Source organism: Gopherus flavomarginatus, chromosome 20 (assembly GCF_025201925.1).
Source record: "Gopherus flavomarginatus isolate rGopFla2 chromosome 20, rGopFla2.mat.asm, whole genome shotgun sequence".
Lineage (NCBI taxonomy): Eukaryota > Metazoa > Chordata > Testudines > Testudinidae > Gopherus > Gopherus flavomarginatus.
The window spans coordinates 25149411-25168954 of record NC_066636.1 but is presented as its reverse complement, the minus strand read 5'-3'; the positions used below and the strand labels follow the sequence as shown (position 1 = coordinate 25168954).

Sequence of the window (19544 nt, the reverse complement as noted above, 5' to 3'; positions counted from 1 at the left end):
ACCAGCAGACCCTCTGCAGGCAAGCCGTCAAAGGCAGCCTGCCTGCTGCCCTCGCAGCGACCGACCGGCAGAGCGCCCCCTCCCCCCCCGTGGCTTGCTGCCCCAGGGATGTGCATGGTGTGCTGGTGCCTGGAGTTGCCCCTGTCTCTGTGTCTCCCACAACCCTGTCTGGGCACAGCACGGGGCACTGTGTGCCTCTACCTGAGAGTGGAGTCGTCCCCCGCCCCCCTTGTATGGAGCTGAACATGCAGCCCGTGTCCCAGTGGGGTCTGCAGCAGCACGTGGGCCAAGGGAGGCAGGCGTTTGGATGTGAGCGCAGGGCGCTCCCAGAGTCACACCAGATGCACCTTACACAAGGACTGGCTGAGTGCAGCGTGTTGCTGGGTGGCTGCACAAGCTCTTCAGAGCATCTGGAGCCACTCACGGGGCTGGGGGGCGGGTTCTGCGCCAGCCCCTCCTGACTGGTGCCAGAGCCAGCCGGCAGGAGTAGCAGGCCCCAGGGGGCCACTTCTGGGGGGGGGGGCCCGCTGGCAGTGAGGCTCCTGCTGGGGCAGGCGTGTGGGGTGGCTCACATTTGGGTCAGGTTGTGTGTGGCTCAAATAGAAATACAGGGAACTCCCCGGGCTCCAGGGCCCAGCATGGCACAGCAGCCAGTAATGCAAACCAGGGCTTGGGTCTCGCAGCCTTTGGGATCTGCATTCCCTCGCCGCTGGTCCTGCATCGGGCCCTGTGTGCACAGACACCCCCAAGGGGCCCTGCCTGGCTGAGAGCCCCTGGGCCGGGGCAGTTTGCTGGCAGAGGTCACCTGGCGCAGAGGTGACATGCACTAGTGGTGCTATAAAACAGTGACCCAGCAGGGGGCGCAGCGGCCCAGGGAGTGCGTGACCCAGCCCCTTGGCTCCCTGCCCAGGGCAGGCGAGTGCCTGGTGGGCACAGTGGGGCGATGGCTGGGGCGGGGTGGGACGCCCGCTGCCGCGAGGTGCATTAGTGGGAGGATAGGGAGGAAGAAAGGGTCCGAAGCTGCAAAATCAAATCCAGATTCTCCCCCAGCCCCCTATGTGGGTGGCAGGGGACTGGGCCCTCTCTCATGGTGGGGGCCTGGGCAGGTTTCTGCTTGCAGACCTTGGAGCTGGAGGTCATTAGAAAATCCAGCTTTCCCAGCCCCGCCCAGCTGCTGGGGGGATGGAATGACCCAGTGAGGCCCGTGGGGGTGGGAGTGGGGGGGGACCGTGGAACCTGGCCACAGGGCCAAGCCCCCAGCCAGAGACACAGCCTGTGCTCCAGCATGCTCGATGCGGATCACATCGTACTATGGGGCTGGACTCTGCCCTGTCCGGCTGGGGGCAAAGGCGGCACGGGCTGGGGGATGGGTGAGTTTATGACTGGGATCGTTTGAGGGGGATGTAGGGAGCCCCCCTGTGATTGATGAACCCACCACAGCTCCTCTCGCTGGGTGTCTGATGGCGCCAGTTCAGCCAGAGCCTCCTTTCTCCAGCTGCTCCTGTGATGCTGCTCCATGGACAGCCCAGGGCTGGAGAAGCGGCTGGCAGCAAGGAGGCGCCAGCCGGCTGACTAAGAGCCTTGCTGGGATGTAACGTCTTGATGGCCCTGGCAGCCCCAGGCAGGACGGTGGCTTTGCTAAGCTAGACACTGAACTCATGGGCTGCAAGAAAGCCTTCAAAATATGCCCCAGTGCCAGGGAGGCAGCAGCGTCTGGGTCTGCAGAACTGGGACCACTAGCTTTGCGGAGCATGCGCTGCCCATCCCCTGTGTGGGGCTCACCCCGGTACCCTGTGCCAGCGTGTAGCCGATCTCCTATTTGTCAGCTCACCAGACGGAGCGCGTGGGGAGGAGCTCGGTGTGAACAGCTGCAGTGCATGCCAGCTTATTGCCGCACCAAGAGTGGGCGGGCATGGGAGAGCCATCCCCACCCACCCAAGACAGAGCCTAGCCAAGCCCACAGAGTGGAGCGAGCTGCATGGGCATATTTTGCACAAGTGTCTGAGAGGGTGTCACATGGGTGGATCTTATTCGGTGGGTGGAGCTTGGAAGAGTACCAGCTCCATCATCTGGCGCCTGAGCGACACCCAGACAGAACCTCATGCCACCCCATGCACTTGGAGCAGCCTCTCGATGGAGACTGCCAGTGTGCGATGAACTGGGAATGTTCTTAATGTTTCCTCTGAATACTGTGTGGGTGCCTCAGTTTCCCCTATGCAGTTCTTAAGTCTCCAGTGCGCATAAATGGCCGACACTCTGTATCCTGGCAACAAATGGCCGGGGCCCTTCCCCCCCTGCAAGGGGATGGCTAAAGGTGAACAAAGAGATTGGGTGACCTCCTGGCCTGGGAAAGAGACAAAGGCCAGAAAGGAGGGGCTGGAGGGGGTGTCAGTTGGGAGCTGGCTGGGGATGGGAAGTGAGGGCAGACGTGGGGGTCTGGCTCCCTGCCCCCCAGAATGGACTCGACCGAGGGGTCCGGTTCGCTGTACCTAGAAGCTCTGTTTTAGACCCTGTTCCTGTCATCGAATAACCCTCTGTGTTACTGGCTGGCTGAGAGTCACGTCTGACTGCAAAGTGGGGGTGCAGGACCCTGTGGCTCCCCCAGGACCCCGCTGGGGCAGGCTCGCTGTGGGCAGCGCACGGAGGGGCAGAGGATGCTGAATGCTCCAAGGAGAGACCCAGGAGGTGAAGAGCTGTGAGCTTCTTGCCCTGGAGACAGTCTGCTCCAAGGGACTAATGCGCTGTCCCCGCTCTGCCGAAGAGCCACAGAGGGAAGAGTCACAATGACCCTGAGGAGGAGCTGGGTGCAGAGGCCCCCGGCTAGCCAGGTCCTGCAGAGGAGCTGGGTGCAGAGGCCCCCAGGCTAGCCAGGTCCTGCAGAGGAGCTGGGTGCAGAGGCCCCCAGGCTAGCCAGGTCCTGCGGAGGAGCTGGGTGCAGAGGCCCCCAGGCTGGCCGGGCCCCGCGGAGGAGCTGGGCGCAGAGGCCCCCAGGCTGGCCGGGCGCCGGGGAGGAGCTGGGCGCAGAGGCCCCCAGGCTAGCCGGGCCTCGCGGAGGAGCTGGGTGCAGCGGAGAACCCCAAGAAACCCTTTGCAGAACTGTGTGTGGGACAGGCTGCGAGTGCCGGATGTTACAACCAGGTACAAGGCTGCATGGGATTTGCAGGGGAGCAGCAGTGGCTGGGCAAGAAGCCAGTGCATGAGGGCGCCAAGGAGACAGACTCAGTGAGTCTGCCGTGGAAGCCTGCTAGCTCCTCTTTCCTGGAATAGATAATGAGCTGGAGAGGGCTCCCCAGCCTGCAGAGACCTGGCTCAGCTGGACTGCCCAGGGCCCAAACCTGAACCAGCTGAGCCCTAGGGTTTCTGCAGCCTTCCCCTTTCTGGCCTGCCCCAGGGAAAGCCCCTTTCCCTGAGCAATGCAGCTGCGTGATTCCTGGGAGCCACCAGGGCCTTGGTGCTGAAGCATTTACACTGCGATGCACCTGGCCTGCTGCCAGCACCTTTGCGGTGCTCCGACACTGAGCGCCACAATAACTACAAAGTCCTACTGTGGCCCAGCTGCTCTGCTGGAGCAATGCAACTGCAAGCACCATGCTGGGAGCTCCCAAGCTGTGGAGTGGCTCTGGGGAAAGGGGTCTGGCAGCTGGGAGGGGGGAACCACCAGGCTGAGGGCACAGGACGCTCTTGGGGTCTCCTGTCTTGCTGAATAACGCAGACAAGCTGCGCTGTCCCCTGCCACCTGGTGCAGAGCTTGACAGGAGCCCGTGGCTGGCATCTGCTTCACACGCCAGGAGAGGTGTCAGGAAGCTGGGTCTTTGGCTGCCTGCTTTGCCCTTTAGCCTTTGCCACACCTGCGATGTTCTCACCCTTTCTCTGTGCTAGGAAACAATCTACCAGACAAGACCAGCACTGCTGGCTCCAGGCAGGACTGGAGGGGTTCACGTCCCAGAGTTTGCCCTTCGGTGCTGGCCTGGAAGGGCTGGGTCTGCCACAGTCCATGGCAGGTACGCTAGCCAGGGCAGCTGAGACAGCCGGGAATGGGCCAGCACTGACCAGATCTTGGCTCTTTAGAGCAACCGAAAGACACGGGACCTGTTTGTTGTGGCCTGTTTAACTGTTAGGAGAGAGGTGGAGATTGGAGGGGGACAGTCAGACCCACCCTCTGTGAACAGCAGCACTGGAAAGTGTGTGGGTGTGGGTGGCTTTTATAAACAGTTGTTTTAACAAGGTTGTAAGACCTCTGCCTCCTGGGAAGTCCCAGGGTAATCACTGCTCCTAGCACGGGGCTTTTCTGAGCTCTCCAGACGAGCCAGTGGACTGGTCCTTGAGGAGGGAGCTGCTCTCAGGGGTTCCCTGGGAGGCCAGGGCACCTGCCACTGCCCATTCCTATTTACAAAGTCCGCGAAAGGTAGCCCAGGGGCACCAGTGCTGGGGTGACTGTGACGCAGACGTGCCGGGCAGGTGTATTACCCTCTGGCCGGCCAGCTCCTCGCTATTCACCGAGGGGGCTCGGGGGGTTTCTGCCAAAAGCCGAGAACTAGCTGATTGGTGGGGTTCACGGGAGATGCCAGTGCAGGAGATAGCTGGAGACGTGTAAACCAAAGCTTATTAGGTTGCAGAACTGTTCCCATGAGACTTGTGGCCAGAGGCCAGGTGGGTGTCGGGGTGACTCAGACAATGCTGAGAACCGGAGACGTCTGCAGAGACAGCCCTAGGTTTGCTGTCTAGACTGGGGGAGACTTGAGCATTTACAGAGACCCCCAGGAGAGCTTGGGGGACCCTGAGACAACAGCCTGAAAAGGGATGAGAGCAGAAGTGGCACAAACACATTACAGACGAGAAACTCTGAACTGTCCCCAGGTTTCTGGACTGGGGCTGGGGCTGCTCCGGGGCATCAGGGAAAGTCCACAGAAGGCATTCAGGGGAGATGGAAGGGCAGGCAGGGGGTTCCCCTGAGGGTCCTCTCCCTCTGCCCCAGACTAGCACTCGGGACCTACCCCACTCCTGGGTTGCATTGTGTGACCAGAGATTTGCAAATGCTGCTGGGAACTTTGGAGCAAAAGTTGCAAAATCCTCCCCAGATTCCCTTTAGAATTCAGGGAGCCGCCCTCTCTCCGTGACAGATTCTTCTGGCTGAGCAGGTTGGCTCATCTCCTCCCACGGTGCTGCTGCCCCACCAGGCAGGTGCGGCTGCATCCCAGTCTCTTGGGGACTGGGGAGAGAGGCAGAGCAGGACCTGTGGCCTTGGCAGCAGGGGGTCTCTGCTTTGCTGGCTCACCAGGTGAGTGGGGCTAGTCCGGTTTGTTCTGTGCTGGGCGTGGGGGCTGACTGAGGCTGTTCGGGGAAGTGGGAAGCTGCCCACAGGGAATATGAAGTGTGTTCATTAGTTAACCCACACAGGCCGATAGGGAGGCAGGGAGGAGCTGCCCCATTCCACACATGGGCAAACTGGGGCTCTGTGGGAGACAGAGATTTGCCCAGAGTCCCAGAAGTGGCAGAATCGTGGTTAGACCGAGTGGTTGGACCGAGTTCCCAGGCCCATGCATGACACACTGGGGCAGTGGGAAGGGGAGGCGTTTGCATGGCTGTGCTGCACCGCCTGCCCCACTCCGGAGCTCTGGGATGTGGTGGTGGCTTTGCCCCTAGGCACAGCCAGTCCCAGTGAAAGGCAGTTGTGGTTGCTGAGCAGACGCATTGCTTGGTCGCTTATGTAAATTATGTTCCTAATGCCAAGCAAGTTCTGCAGGGTGGGCAGGGCCCAGCTGGGCTCCCTATGTACTGCCAGCTGGGGCAATGCTGCATTTGCTGATGCCCAGAAAACGTACGACCAGCAGTGGGCACAGCTGAGCTGGAGCCCGGACGTGCTTTAGCTGCGGGTGCAATTGTGCAGAGCAGGGCTCAGAAACTGAGGTTAAAGGCACCCAATAGCCCCTCTCTCCGGAGCTGAGGGCTCTGGTGCAGCCATCACTTGGGAGCCCTTGTGCATGGTGTCTCCCAAGGTGTCCGGAATGGTTGAGCCATGCCTGGCTGCTGAGCCCCCCCATGGGGAATACAGAGCACCCGCTGTTACTGCCCATCCCATGGGGGCACTTTGTGTTCCAGCCGGAGGATCTGTGCCGGGGATGGGGCGATGGGAAGAGCTGGGGGCTGAGTGGGAAGGTTCACATTCAAGAGTGGGCGAGTGGGAAAGGGAGCAGCGCTGGCAAGCGGCTGGGTGGAGCCGGAGAAGCCAGGGTGGAGCAGGTGTAGGAGTGGAGAGACGCTGCTGGAGCCAGGAGTGGAGCTGAGTAGTGCTTTGAAGGTGAGAGAGAAGCTGGAGCTGGCCGTGCAGGAGGTGGAGCGGTCCTCGCTGGGCAATGGGGAATCCTGGCCAGAGTCCTAAGTGAAGCAGCTCCCTGGCATTGAGACGGGCAGAAGGGGAGCGAGCTGAGATCGGGGGAGAGGTGTGACGAAGTGGGACTGTTCTTAATGTTTTCTTGGAACACTGTGTGGGTGCCTCAGTTTCCCCAATGCATTTCTTAAGTCTCTAGTGCGCATAAATGGCAGACACTCTGTCTCTTGGCAACAAATGGCTGGGGCCATTCCCCCCTGCAAGGGGATGGCTAAAGGTGAACAAAGAGAACAGGTGACCTCCTGGCCCAGGAAAGAGACAAAGGCCAGAAAGGAGGGGCTGGAGGGGGTTTCAGTTTGGGGCCGGCTGGGGACGAGGAGTGGGTGCAGATGGGGTTGTCTGACTCACTGGGCCCCAGAATGGACCCTGCTGAGGGGTCCTGTTCTCTCTACCTACAAGTTCTGTTTTAGACTCTGTTCCTATCATCAAATAAACCTCTGTTTTACTGGCTGGCTGAGAGTCACGTCTGACTGCAAAGTGGGGGTGCAGGACCCTGTGGCTTCCCCAGGACCCTGCTGGGGCGGGCTCGCTGTGGGAAGCGCACGGAGGGGCAGAGGATGCTGAATGCTCCAAGGTCAGACCCGGGAGGTGAAGCCGTGTGAGCTTCTTACCCTGAGGACAGTCTGCTCCAAGTGAGAGGAGGCTCCCCAAAGTCCTACCTGGCTTTGTGGGGAGCAGTTCCAGAGCATTGTCTGGGGACTCCGTGACAAGGTGCCAGCCCAGTGCAGAGATAGGAGCCTATGCTGTGGGGGCAGAGCCGGAAGATAGTCTGGGGGCCACAAAAGGAAAAGCAGCAGGACCGGGCCAGGCCCTGGCTGCAAGGGGAACTGGGCAGGGCAGACAGGTTATCCTGGGGCCACAGAGCTGAGGGCAGGTGACAGACTCAGCCCAAGCTACCCAAGGGGGCGCAGGTAGAGGGGACTCTGCTGGGGCATCCAGCTCTGTTCCATGACACAGCCTCTCGTGAGCCCCTTGCCCTCCCCTTCGCCCCATGTGCTGCTCCAGGAGTCCCTGCGGTGCTGGGCTCGCCTGACTGCTGCTGAGGCTGGAGCTGCTGAGGGCGCAGTGAGTGGGGAGCAAGTGACCCAGCGGCCCCGACACTCACAGCCTCCATCCTGCTTTCAGGCCCAGGTGCCCAGTGCCGTGCTCGCTGGGACTGGCTGTGGGGGTGGCGCTGGGCAGGAAAGGCGCCATGTGGGCCGGGTGTGCCAGCATCATGGGCTGGTTCCTTTTCATCCAGACAGTGCCCAGGGTGGCAGGTAAGTGGTTGTGATGTGTCATGTGTGTGCCCCGGGGGGGAGAGTTCCTCCTGGGTGCAGCTCATCCTCTGCACTTCTCCTCGGGGTGGGGGTGGGGGGGCGTAGTGGGGTATTGGCTGGCGCAGGAGTCTTGGGCGTTGAGGGACCAAAGGGTGTGCTGAGAATCCTGCTGCACCTGGGATGGGTGCCTGGGACTGTGTGGGAGGGACCTCTCTCAGGGGCATCCCCAGAGCTCGGAGGAATGGGATTGGTCGGGGGGGGGGATAACCTCTCCCAGGAGGGGTGGGGAAGCCCCAAACTGTACCCGGAGCCCTGCCCCAGCCCTGTCTGTCTCCCCATCCCTAGGCGGCCGTCCCTGCAATGCCAAGAACTTTGGCCATGACTCTCTGGTGTGTGAGTGCAATGCCTCCTATTGTGACACGCTGGACCCTGTTGTCGTCCCGGCCCTGGGCACGTACGCCAAGTATGAGAGCAGCAAGATGGGCAAGCGGCTGGAGCGCAGCGAGGGGAGGTTCCAGAGCGACTCCACGGCCCCAGGTATCGGCTTGGGCACTTGGGATGCCAAGGGCAGGGCTGGCCGCTGTCCCTGGCTCTTGCTGCCAGCTGCAGGGCTCTGAGCTGGGCTGCTCTCTGCCCCGCAGATCTGTTGCTGAAGCTGGACATGGCACAGCGGTACCAGAAAGTGAAGGGCTTTGGTGGGGCTCTCACAGACTCTGCCGCCATGAACATCATGGCCCTGTCCCTGGATGCCCAGACCAACCTACTCAAGTCGTACTTCTCAGAGGAAGGTGAGTTGTGGGGCTGAGCCCTGGAGATACAGGCATGGCGGGGCGAGCAGGGCTGCTGACCCCCAGGACAAACAATGCCCACGGGCCAGGTTCCCTCCTCCTACAGTCCACTCAGCTCTGGGCCCCGGATCACCTCCTTCCTATCCCACAGGGATCGAGTACAACCTGGTCCGCATCCCCATGGCCAGCTGTGACTTCTCGGTCCGCCTCTACACCTATGATGACTCCGAGGGGGACTTTGAGCTAAGGAACTTCAGCCTGACTGAGGAGGACACAAAGCTGAAAGTGAGCAGTTCCCTTGGGGAGCAAGGGCCCTGGGCGGGGAGGAGCTGTGGTGGGGAAGGGGGACTGGCTGGGGGGTCGGTGCTGGAAGAGGGGAAGGGGGACTGGCTGGGGGGTCGGTGCTGGAAGAGGGGAAGGGGGACTGGCTGGGGGGGGTGTTGGAAGCGAGGAAAGGGGACTGGCTGGGGGTGGTGCTGGAGGCGGGGACGGGAAGCCTACCCTGGGGAAGGTGAGGGCAAGGCCTCCGGCACAGGATGGAGCAGGGAGGGACTGTCACGGAGTCCCCGGGTGATGCTCTGGAACTGCTCCCCACAAAGCCAGGCAGGATTTTGGGGAGCCTCCTCTCCCTTGGAGCAGACTGTCTGCAGGGCAAAGAGCTCCCACGGCTTCACCTCCTGGGTCTCTCCTTGGAGCATTCAGCATCCTCTGCCCCTCCGTGCGCTGCCCACAGTGAGTCCGCCAGGCGGGGTCCTGGGGAAGCCACAGGGTCCTGCACCCCCACTTTGCAGTCAGACGTGACTCTCAGCCAGCCAGTAAAACAGAGGTTTATTAGATGACAGGGACATGGTCTAAAACAGAGCTTGTAGGTACAGAGAACAGAACCCCTCAGCTGGGTCCATTCTGTGGCCCAGTGAGCCAGACCCCCACGTCTGCCCTCACTCCTCGTCCCCGGCCAGCTCCCAACTGACAGAGGGTCAGCCAGAAACTGAAGGCCCCCCACAGTATTCAGAGGAAACATTTAAGAACAGTCCCACTTCGTCACAGGGACCAGTCTCAGTTTGCTCCTTGGCCAAGCTCCCAGGTCTTGCCTGATGCCAGGTGTTTCCTGTGGCCATCACGGGCTGGGGCTGAGTCCCCCCTCGACACTTGCCCCATCACCATCGCCCTCATCTCTCCAGCTGATGCTGGCTTGGCTGCTCCTGACAGCCCCTTGGGCAGGTGTCTCCCAGCCCCTTCTGGGGGCACTGGGGTCCCTGAGGCCCATCAAGGCCAGGCTGGCTGGTTGGGTAAGGGCCATGAGGTGCCATGTCCCACATGTCCCTGGGCCCTGCTCTCACCTGTACAATGTCCAAATTCTGCTCAGCCCTCGCCCCAGGGCAGCCTGACATGGGGGCTCCATTTCACAGGAGAGGCTGCGGGTGGAGGGAGGCTCCCATGGGGCAGGGGGTCTGGGGAGAGTCGCTTATAGGGCCACTGCAACACATGATCCCCTGTCTCCCCATGCTCCTCAGATCCCCATTCTCCAGCATGCCCAGGCCGTGGCCAGGACACCGCTCTTCCTGTATGCCAGTCCCTGGACATCCCCCACCTGGCTGAAAACCAATGGAGCCATGACAGGCAGGGGCACACTGAAGGGGAAGCCGGGGGACAAGTATCACAAGACCTGGGCCAACTACTTCATCAGGTAAAGGGCAGCCCGGGGCGGGGGCTCTCCTGGGGAGAGGAGCCGGCAGGATGGGGCGGGTCTCGGTGGGTACAGCTGGCCCTGGGGCTGTGCGAGGGAAGGGGCTGGATGGGTGTTGGGGACGGGGCATCAGAGGAGTCCATGTGAGCTCCCTGAGCCATCAGAATGAGAGTCACAGAAGGGCCCATTGTGAGCATCAGTCTGACCCCCAGTATCGTCCAGCCCAGAGAACTTCCCCCAAATGATCTGATTGTGGGTGAGGTCTGTCATGGAGTGTGGGGGAGTTAGGGCCCTGCACCCCCCACTTCCTGCGATTTACCGGGACTCTCAGCCAGCCAGTAACACAGAAGGTTTATTAGACGACAGGACCATGATCCCAAGCAGGGCTTGTAGGTACAACCACGACCCCTCAGCCAGGTCCCTCAAGGGGAAAAGTAGCTTAGACCCCAGACTTGGGGTTCCCTGTGTCTTCCCAGCCAGCCCAAAACTGAAACCAAAAACCCCTCCAGCAGGCTCCCTACTTTTGTCCATTTTCCCGGGCAAAAGTGTCACCTCGCCCCACCCGCTCCTGGCTCTGGTTACAGGCTCAGGTACCATCCCTCACCTAAAGTCATCCCTGATCTACCATCCCCCACGCAGACAGCCCCAGTAAAATTAAACATTCCCAGGTCAATCTGCCCCACTCCCTCCTGCGTCACAAGGTTTCTACAGACTATGTGGATGGGGGGCAGAGGGACTGATCTCTGCACCCCAGGAGGGGCGCTGGGGGGCAGGGCTGGGGCTGCTAATGTTTCTTGTCTCCCCGGCCCCCAGGTTCCTGGACGAATACGCCAAGCACAACCTGACGTTCTGGGCGGTGACGGCTGGGAACGAGCCCACAGCTGGGGAGATTGTCTTCTACCCCTTCCAATGCCTGGGCTTCTCCCCCGAGCACCAGCGGGACTTCATCGCTCAGGACCTGGGCCCGGCACTGGCCAACAGCTCGCACAAAGGCATCCAGCTCATCATGCTGGACGACCAGCGAGTGATGCTGCCTTACTGGGCGGAAGTGGTGAGTCCACACGCCTGGGCCCTGCCCAGCTCCCTCGCTGGGGAGCCTGCTGTTCCGAGCAGGCAGCGCGGCTTGCGGGGGACCAGGGGGTTGGCACCAGCCTGGCTCCCTGCCCCTGGTGGTGGCCTTGGCAGCAGGTGACTCCTCCTCCGTCCTCCTCTCAGGTCCTGAATGACCCCGTGGCCGCCAGCTTCATCAACGGCATTGGCATCCACTGGTACCTGGACTTCCTGGCTCCCATCGACCTCACGTTGTCCATCACCCACCACCTCTTCCCCAGCTACTACCTGCTTTCCACAGAGGCCTCCACAGGGTCCTACTTCTGGGAGCCCAGGGTGATTCTGGGCGGCTGGGACCGAGGGAGCAAGTACAGCCACAGCATCCTGATGGTAAGGCCTCCCCGGTGCACACTGCCTCAGCCTCCTCTGGGGGACAGGAGCAGCTCGGCCCGCACGAGCCTTCAGCTGAGCCGCTTCATCTTCTCACAGAACCTGAACTACTACGTCACTGGCTGGACCGACTGGAACCTGGCCCTGGACTTGGAGGGAGGGCCCAACTGGAGCAAGAACTACGTGGACAGCCCAGTCATCGTGGACAGCAGCAAGGATCTCTTCTACAAGCAGCCCATGTTCTACCACATGGGGCATTTCAGGTGAGCTGGGCCCTGCCGAAGACTCCGAGAGGGCTGAGCTGCGCAGTGCAGCTGGCACTGTATGGCCTGTGCACATGTACAGGGGGGTGAGTGCAGCTCGTCACGTGTGTACGTGTGCCTGGACACGCCAGGCTGAATGTGCCCCTTTGGCCTGAGTGTGTGTTTCTGACCCCAGCTGACTTGCAGCAGTGCTGTGATGGGATCCTGCTGCTCCTAGCACCCGTCCTTGTGCTGGTTTGCAGCGAGTAGCCAGCCGTGCACTAGATCCCAGCAGCCTAGGAAAAGGCACAGCTCCTGGGTGGTTCCTGGATCTAAATTCAGCCTTTAATGCAGCTGGGGCTGGAGTGGAGCGCTAAACCAGTGGTTCTCAAACTTTTTTTTTTGAGACCACTTGAAAATTGCGGAGGGTCTCAGCGGGCCACTTAATGATCTTTCCAAATGTAGTTTGTGCTGTGCACTCACTGCTCCCCATCTTGTCTGTGCAGCAAGTTCATCCCCGAGGGCTCCCAGCGCGTGCGGCTGGTCATCTCCAAGAAATGCTACAGGTGCAGCCTGGAGTACGCAGCCTTCCTGCGCCCGGACGGTGCCGCTGTGCTCGTGGTCCTGAACAGGTGGGTACCTGGCACAGCCCATGAGTGTAGCATCCTGGGCCAGACCCGGCCTGCCTTTCTCCGAGTGGGGCAGGAGCTCGGCAGGTGGGTTCCCAGGATGTGGGTGCTTTAGAAAAGAAACCTCCTGGGGGAGAGCCCCAAAGCCCTTCAGAGCCCTCCAGCCCCTCCTCAACTCCAGCTGCCTCCGATTCCGTCAGACCTGCCTCCCTCTCTCCCGTGTGCCTCATCACCCCCCTCGCTCTCTCCAGGTACCCCACGGATGTGCCATTCGGGATCTCAGACCCAGGTGTTGGCTACATTGAGGCTGTGGCTCCAGCTGACTCCATCCAGACCTACCTGTGGAGACGCTAAGGAAGAGGCCAGGGCAGGCGGGATTGCAGCTGGGGCTGTGGGGGGAGGAAGGATGCACCCCCCTTCGTTGATACCTCTCCATTTAACACAGAAACCCCTCATCCCTCCAGGGAGGGACTTGGGGATGGGTCCTACCTCACCTGAGTGCAGGGGACCTGAAGGATCCAAGGGAGGGGGGAGGCTGGGCTTGGGGGTGTGTGTGTCACACTGAGTGTCGTCATGCTAGGACGCGCCAACCTGCTCATGACAGACCCAGGACCCTGGGCTGAGCACCGACCCACCTGGGTACCTGCCTCCAGGGCCAGGGCTCCCGCCTTCCCCAGCCTGATAAGCCGCTTCCCAGAGCACCGGGTCCCACTGTTTTCTAGATATTTTAATACAAGAAACAGGTTTTCTACATCTTTGCCTGGTGTTTTTTCCTCCACCCCTCCCTGGTTGGTTGGATGTTGGCCAGAGTCAGGGGCTGGGGAGGGGCCAGGTGAGGTGGGGAAGGGCCCAGGTGAGACATGTGAAGGGGAGGAAGCATCAGGGCTGGTGGCCCAAGAGTAGCTGAATGTTCCCTCTGAGCAGGCCCAAAGCCTAAAGCACTGGCCCATCAATGGCTGGGGGGCAGCTGCAAAGCCAAGGGCTCCTGCTTCTGCTCAGGCTGGGGAGGTTGGGGGTGTTTCCTGCTTCCCTGGAGTCAGTTTGGAGGGTTGTGGCCCATTTGCTGTCCAGTCCTCTCCCCCTGCCTGCCCCACCATAGAGGCATGTGAAACGGGGCTGCCTAGGGCTCTGGGGCCCTCTCTCCATGAGCTGGGCTGTAGCCACAAGCCCCTCTACCTGGGCCCAGCACAGGGGGGTTAGCTGCCGTGTGAGGAACAGGTGGCAGCGTGGTGAGCGGAGGGGCCTGGCCGCAGGACAGCTGGGATCCAGCTCAGCAGTGCCAGGGACGCGCTGTGTGCCTGTGGGCAAGGCCCAGCCTGTCACTGCGGCTCTTTCCAACCATGACGTGGAGGCCGGTGTCTCCACGGGGAGCTGGGAGCGTCCGGAGCAGGCCCCGGGTCAGGCTGGGACCGGGTGGTGCCAGGGAATTCGCACTCCTGATCGCGCTATGGTGCCATTCCTGCACACTGCCTAGCGCCAGCCTGCCCACCAGCTGGCGTCTGTGCTGGAAGGTGATGCGGAGTCAGGCAGACGGGAATGTAATCAAAGCGTTGACGTCAGCCAAGCGTGCGGTTCCTTTCCAAAGGGAGCGGGAGCCCGTCCGCTGAGGTTTCATGCTGGATCAGTAATTCCAGTAGCAGGGAGCTCAGGGGCCGGAGGCTGCAGCAATGCCCTCCCCTCCCCTCCCCTCACTAATGGGAAGTGGGAGAATGCAGCACATACTTCCAAAATGATGTTATCCAGGGTGGGGTGGAGGCAGAAGTCTGACAAGGGGGGGTGAGTCATTCTCCCCTCATGGTGAGGGGCAGGGCTCCTGCCAGTTGTCCTGCCTGCTGGGGTTGTGTGCAAGGAGGGGCAGGCCCAGCTCCAAGCACAGACTCGCAGTGGAGGGGCTCTGCTTGTGTGAGGCAGTAGGGAGCGGGGTGGATTGACCTGGGAATGTCCTTTAGTTTTACTGGGATGGTCTGCATGGGGGAGGGGAGAGCAGGGGTGACTTTAGGTGAGGGACAGTACCTGAGCCAGGAAGGGGGGTGGGGCGAGGTGACACCTTTGCCCAGGAAACTGGACAAAGAGAGGGGGAGAGAAGGAGGGGGAGAGCCTGCTGGAGGGGTTTTTGGTTTCATTTTGGGGCTGGCTGGGAAGAGGCAGGGAACCCCAAGTTTGGGGTCTAAGATCCTTGCCCCCCAGAGGGACCTGGCTGAGGGGTTCTGGTTGTACCTACACGCCCTGCTTGGGACTGTGTTCCTGTCGGCTAATAAACCTTCTGTGTTACTGGCTGGCTGAGAGTCCCGGTGAATCACAGGAAGCCGGTGGTGCAGGCCACTGACTCCCCCACACTCCGTGACAACTGGTGCCAGAAGTGGGATCTACTGAACCCCATGGACAGCGCTTCCTGCAGTAAGTGACTGGGGAGCAGTAGAACAGAAGGTTTATTAGCCGACAGGAACACAGTCTCAAGCAGGGCTTGTAGGTACAACCAGGACCCCTCAGCCAGGTCCCTCAGGGACAAGGAGCTTAGACCCCAGACTTGGGGTTCTCTGTCTCTTCCCAGCCAGCCCCAAAGTGAAACCAAAAACCCCTCCAGCAGGCTCTCCCCTCCTTCTCTCTCCCCTCTCCCTTTGTCCAGTTTCCTGGCAAAGGCATCACCTCGCCCCACCTGGCTCAGGTTACAGGCTCAGGTACCGTCCCTCACCTAAAGTCACCCCCTGCTCTCCCATCCCCCACGCAGACAGTCTCAGGGTCTGGCTACACTTGAAACTTCAGCGCTCTGAAGTGTGAGTGTGGTCGCAGCGCCAGCGCTGCACATACTCCACATCCTCTACGAGTGTAGCTTGCAGTGCTGGGAGCCGCGCTCCCAGCGCTGCACCACTGATTACACTGGCACTTTACAGCGCTGTATCTTGCAGCGCTCAGGGGGGTGTTTTTTCACACTCCTGAGCGCGAAAGTTGCAGCTCTGTTAAGTGCCAGTGTAGCCCAGGCCTTAGTAAAACTAAACGATATTCCCCGGTCAATCCACCTGCTCCCGCCTGCATCACAGTGTCATGGAGTCCCTGGGCGATGCTCTGGAACTGCTCCCCACCAAGCCAGGCAGGACTTTGGGGAGCCTCCTCTCCCTTGGAGCAGACTGTCTGCAGGGCAAGAAGCTCACACGGCTTCACCTCCTGGGTCTCTCCTTGGAGCATTCAGCATCCTCTGCCCCTCCATGCGCTTCCCACAGCGAGCCCGCCCCGGCAGGGTCCTGGGGAAGCCACAGGGTCCTGCACCCCCACTTCGCAGTCAGACGTGACTCTCAGCCAGCCAGTAAGACAGAGGTTTATTCGATGACAGGAACAGGGTCTAAAACAGAGCTTGTAGGTACAGAGAACCGGACCCCTCGGCTGGGTCCATTCTAGGGGGCAATGAGCCAGATCCCCACGTCTGTCCTCACTCCTTGTCCCCAGCCAGCCCCTCCTCTGCTCAGCTCCTTTCCCAGGCCAGGAGGTCACCTGATCTCTTTGTCTCCAACACCTTCAGCTGGTACCTTTGCAGAGGAGGGGCCCAGGCCATCAGTTGCTAGGAGACAGAGTGCCAGGCATTTAGGGGCACTGGCCCTTTGCTCTGCAGCAATCACACCCCCTTATCCCACCACCTAGATACTTAAGAACTGCCATGGGGACACTGAGGCACCAACACAGTATTCAGAGCAAACGTTAAGAACAGTCCCAGGTCGTCACACACAGCTTGCCTTAAGCCTGGCCCAGGGCCCTGCATCGCTCCCTGCATGGTCACTCCCAAGCTGGCTGCAAAGGAGGGAGTGCAGGGTAAGCAGCAGCACGGGGGGACCTGCAGGGGTGGGGTGCTGAACTGTGGGGTTACCACATGTACATCTGGGAGGCAAGAGGCACCCAGAGAGGTGGGTGAATGTCATGCCCTGGGAAAGTGCCCATTACAGGCATCCCGAGACCGATTGGCCTCACAAGCTGAGCACAGGGCAGTGTGTGGCACTGAGTTGAACCTCAGCCCTCTGATGCTGGGGGTCGTAGCATGCCTGAGAGCATGCTATGCATGGTTCCCCAGCAAGTGTTCCCCCCCCAGGGGGCTGCACTGTAGAAACCGGCATGTGGGCGCTGGCTGACGTCAGGCTGTCTGAGTCCACAGCAGAAGAGCTTCTGTCCTGCAAGTAGCGCCAGGAGCTCATGCCAGCACTGCAGCCTGGTTGGCTAAATTGGAGGGAAACAGGCCCTGGCATTCTCTTTGGGGCAGCCACAGCTCTGCATCCAGGCATCCTAGGAGAGGTGCCACAGGGCAGAACAAGCAAGGGCTGTGTACTGCAAACAGTCTCCCCTGCCAGCTGTCGCCCAGGAGCCGCTTTTCCATGTGGAGCCTAAGAATGTGAGAGCAGTTGGAGGAAACCCTGGCGTGGCCCCAAGAGCTGAGCCCCGGATAAAGTGGGGTGCAGTGGATGCAGCACTGGGGTTACAGGTAACATGAAGCTAGGGCTCTCCACTAGCACCGCCACACACTCGGAGGCACTGCGTTTTGTCATCCTGGGCCTCCTGCCAGCACCAAGAGCGAGCGAGGGGCAGGGAGCCCTGTGTGTACGGTAGGTGCAGCACCATGCACTAACCGCCTGCCCTCCCCATCTCACGGTGTCCTTCCTCAGATGAGCATTTCCAGCCCCTCACGCTGCACTCTGCCGCCTTCGGGGCCTTGGCTACTTGCTCTGGAGCGTCGCGCTCTTGGCAGCGCCAAGGAACGCCCCTGTCCTGGCCAGTGTGCACACAGGAATGCAAACAGAGCTGTCAGCACTGGAGGAATTTCTAACCTGAACAGGCCAGCAACTCCCTGATAGCCCCTCTCAAATCACAGCAGTGAGTTTGGGGTAAGGGGGCTTCCCTCAGCTCCCACTGCCCAGGGAGCCAGCACCTCTTCCCTCCCCCTCAGAGAGCAAAGCCAGCCCAGGCCGCCTGCCACCAACAGTCAGTCCCAGCTCCTGGTCTTTCAGTAGCCACTGTGGGAAAGCATTGGTGGAGCAGTACCTCCCTGCCCCCTTCAGCCCAGGTCACTCTCCTCCCTGCAGAGGTGAGGCACAAGGGCCAGGGTGCGGGGGATAAACCCTGCTGCAGCCTGGCAGAGACTTCTCCAGCCAGTACGTGCCCAAGCGTTTCCTCTCCAGGTGCAGCCTGCAGCTCTGGACAGATGTTGCAAACCAGCCAGGAGGTCACTAGTCAGGCCCCAGGGTAGGGCTGTGGCTCTTAGGAGAGCGGGTGGTGCTGTCGGGGCTCTGGCAGTGGGGGCCTGAGGCACATGCTACTGCCCTTGGAGGTGTCACAGCAACGCATGGTGAGGCAAGAGCTTGCGAGGGCAGATCCAGAGCCCTGTGCTGAGGCAGTGTTAAGATTTCCTGCACCATCCCTGACAGGTGTTTCTTTTCCTGCAGCTCCTCCTGGCACCTGGGGGCAGAGGTAAAGGGCCTGTGTGTGGGTGCTCGCCTGGAATTCTGTGTCTACTGTGTTTGGGGCACTAGTGTCCTAAAGCTGCCAGCTTTGCAGTGGAACTGGCCCTAGTGGGAATCGTGTGGGGTGGGCATAGAGGCCGGTCAGTCACTGAGCTGGGCTGGGCTGGAGACCTTCCATGAAGCAGCATTCTGAGCTGTGCCGTAGCACTGGGTACGGCTGTGCACAACTGGATTTCAGCAAGTCTCCCCTGCCTGCCCCATGGCGTCGTGTGGGCACTGAGTAACGGGACAGGACTACACCTACTGCAGCCCTGGCAATCTTTGGATCTGGCACCAAAAGGTGTCAAAGGCCCTTGCAGAGGGTAGGACACTAGTTACGGTTCCAGAGAAAGCACAGGACTAATGGTGAATTTTCAGCGTGGCACATGGCTAATGGTGGCTGCCGCAGGGCTCCAGCCTGTGACGGGAGGTGATGTTTGCAATTGGCACAGACCGATTAGCTTGCTGAGCCTGGGGAAGGCAGTGAGGAAGAAGTAGCTAAGCTGCACTGTCAGCAAGTGCCAGGGAAACGCACACTGGAGGGAACCCCATGAACCCCTCATAAAGCTGACCGGGGGCACCGGGGGCCAAGCGTGTGGGGAAGGCCCTGAGCATTACCATGGCCAGCTCAGAGCAGGGCTCTGCATGCAGCACGGCCACAGCAAACCAAGCCTCAGGCTGCCTAGAGAACGAGATGGAAGCAAGCATGAAAAGGTTGTCAGACAAATCACCCACCCTTTGGTCCTGGCTGCTCTTCCTCAACAGATATGGCGGGACAGACGGGGCCCAGAGATGAGCCATAGAAGCAATCAGCCTCCTGGAGAGACTGAAACAACTGGGACCCCTGGGTTGGGAGAGGCCGTGACTGAGGGAGAACAAACAGTGAACAGGTGAGAAGACAAATGGAGTCTCCTAGTTCCCGTCCTACAAGACCCGGGCTTGTCCCGTGGGCAATTAACCACGGGTTCATAATGCTACAGGTGAGGATCTGAGGTCTGACTGGACAGAGAGAGCAGCCAGCTGCAGATATCAAGTGCCCTGCTTCAGGGCAGGCGCTACCCATTAAGTGACGCGTGGGAAATATTCCCCAATGGCCCCTGCTCTCCCTGAGCCCCACTGCTCTGACCTGGGCTGGTAATCTCAGGGCAGCTCCTCAAGGGGCTAGTTCTGGCTGCTGGCCCAGAAGCTGAAGCTTCAACTCATATTCTATGGCTGGAGCTGCTGGCAGGGCCAGGTCAAGAGCCCAGCAGTTAGGCAGAGTCACTGTGAACCTCTAGGCCAGGCCCCTCCAATTGTGGCTTCCCCGCCTTGGAAAGGCGCAGGCTCTAGCGCATGACACAGCCTTCAGGGGACGGAGAGATGGAATCAGAGCTGCATGTGAAGCCAAAAGGATTCTTCCCGCTGTCGTGGGGGTAGCCAGGGAATTGTGGGGCAGAGCTCAGCAGGGACAGCTTCAAGCCAAGGTTCTCTTTCCATGCTGCTTTGTCCTGCGTGCCCCCGTGGGGAAGGTCTGCCCTGGGGAGAGATTGAGGGCCCAGCACATTGGTTCATGAGGGCTGAGCACCCCCAGCACTACGCAGGCTCTGTGCCCAGGGCTGCAGAGAGGACAGACAGAGAGCATAGACAGATGCCCG

The 19544-nt window shown here is 60.6% G+C and overlaps 1 protein-coding gene across 1 annotated transcript; it reads left to right on the top strand.

Moving 5' to 3' along the window:
* The first annotated feature begins 8040 nt into the window (after positions 1 to 8040).
* Positions 8041 to 12787, top strand: LOC127038418 (lysosomal acid glucosylceramidase-like). The gene is made up of 8 exons (XM_050931011.1): positions 8041 to 8184; positions 8289 to 8435; positions 8587 to 8720; positions 9950 to 10122; positions 10936 to 11173; positions 11338 to 11825; positions 12311 to 12436; positions 12685 to 12787. The coding sequence occupies exons 1-8, from the start codon at positions 8127 to 8129 to the stop codon at positions 12785 to 12787; spliced, it is 1467 nt and encodes a 488-aa protein (XP_050786968.1). The 5' UTR covers positions 8041 to 8126.
* The last annotated feature ends 6757 nt before the right edge of the window (positions 12788 to 19544 follow it).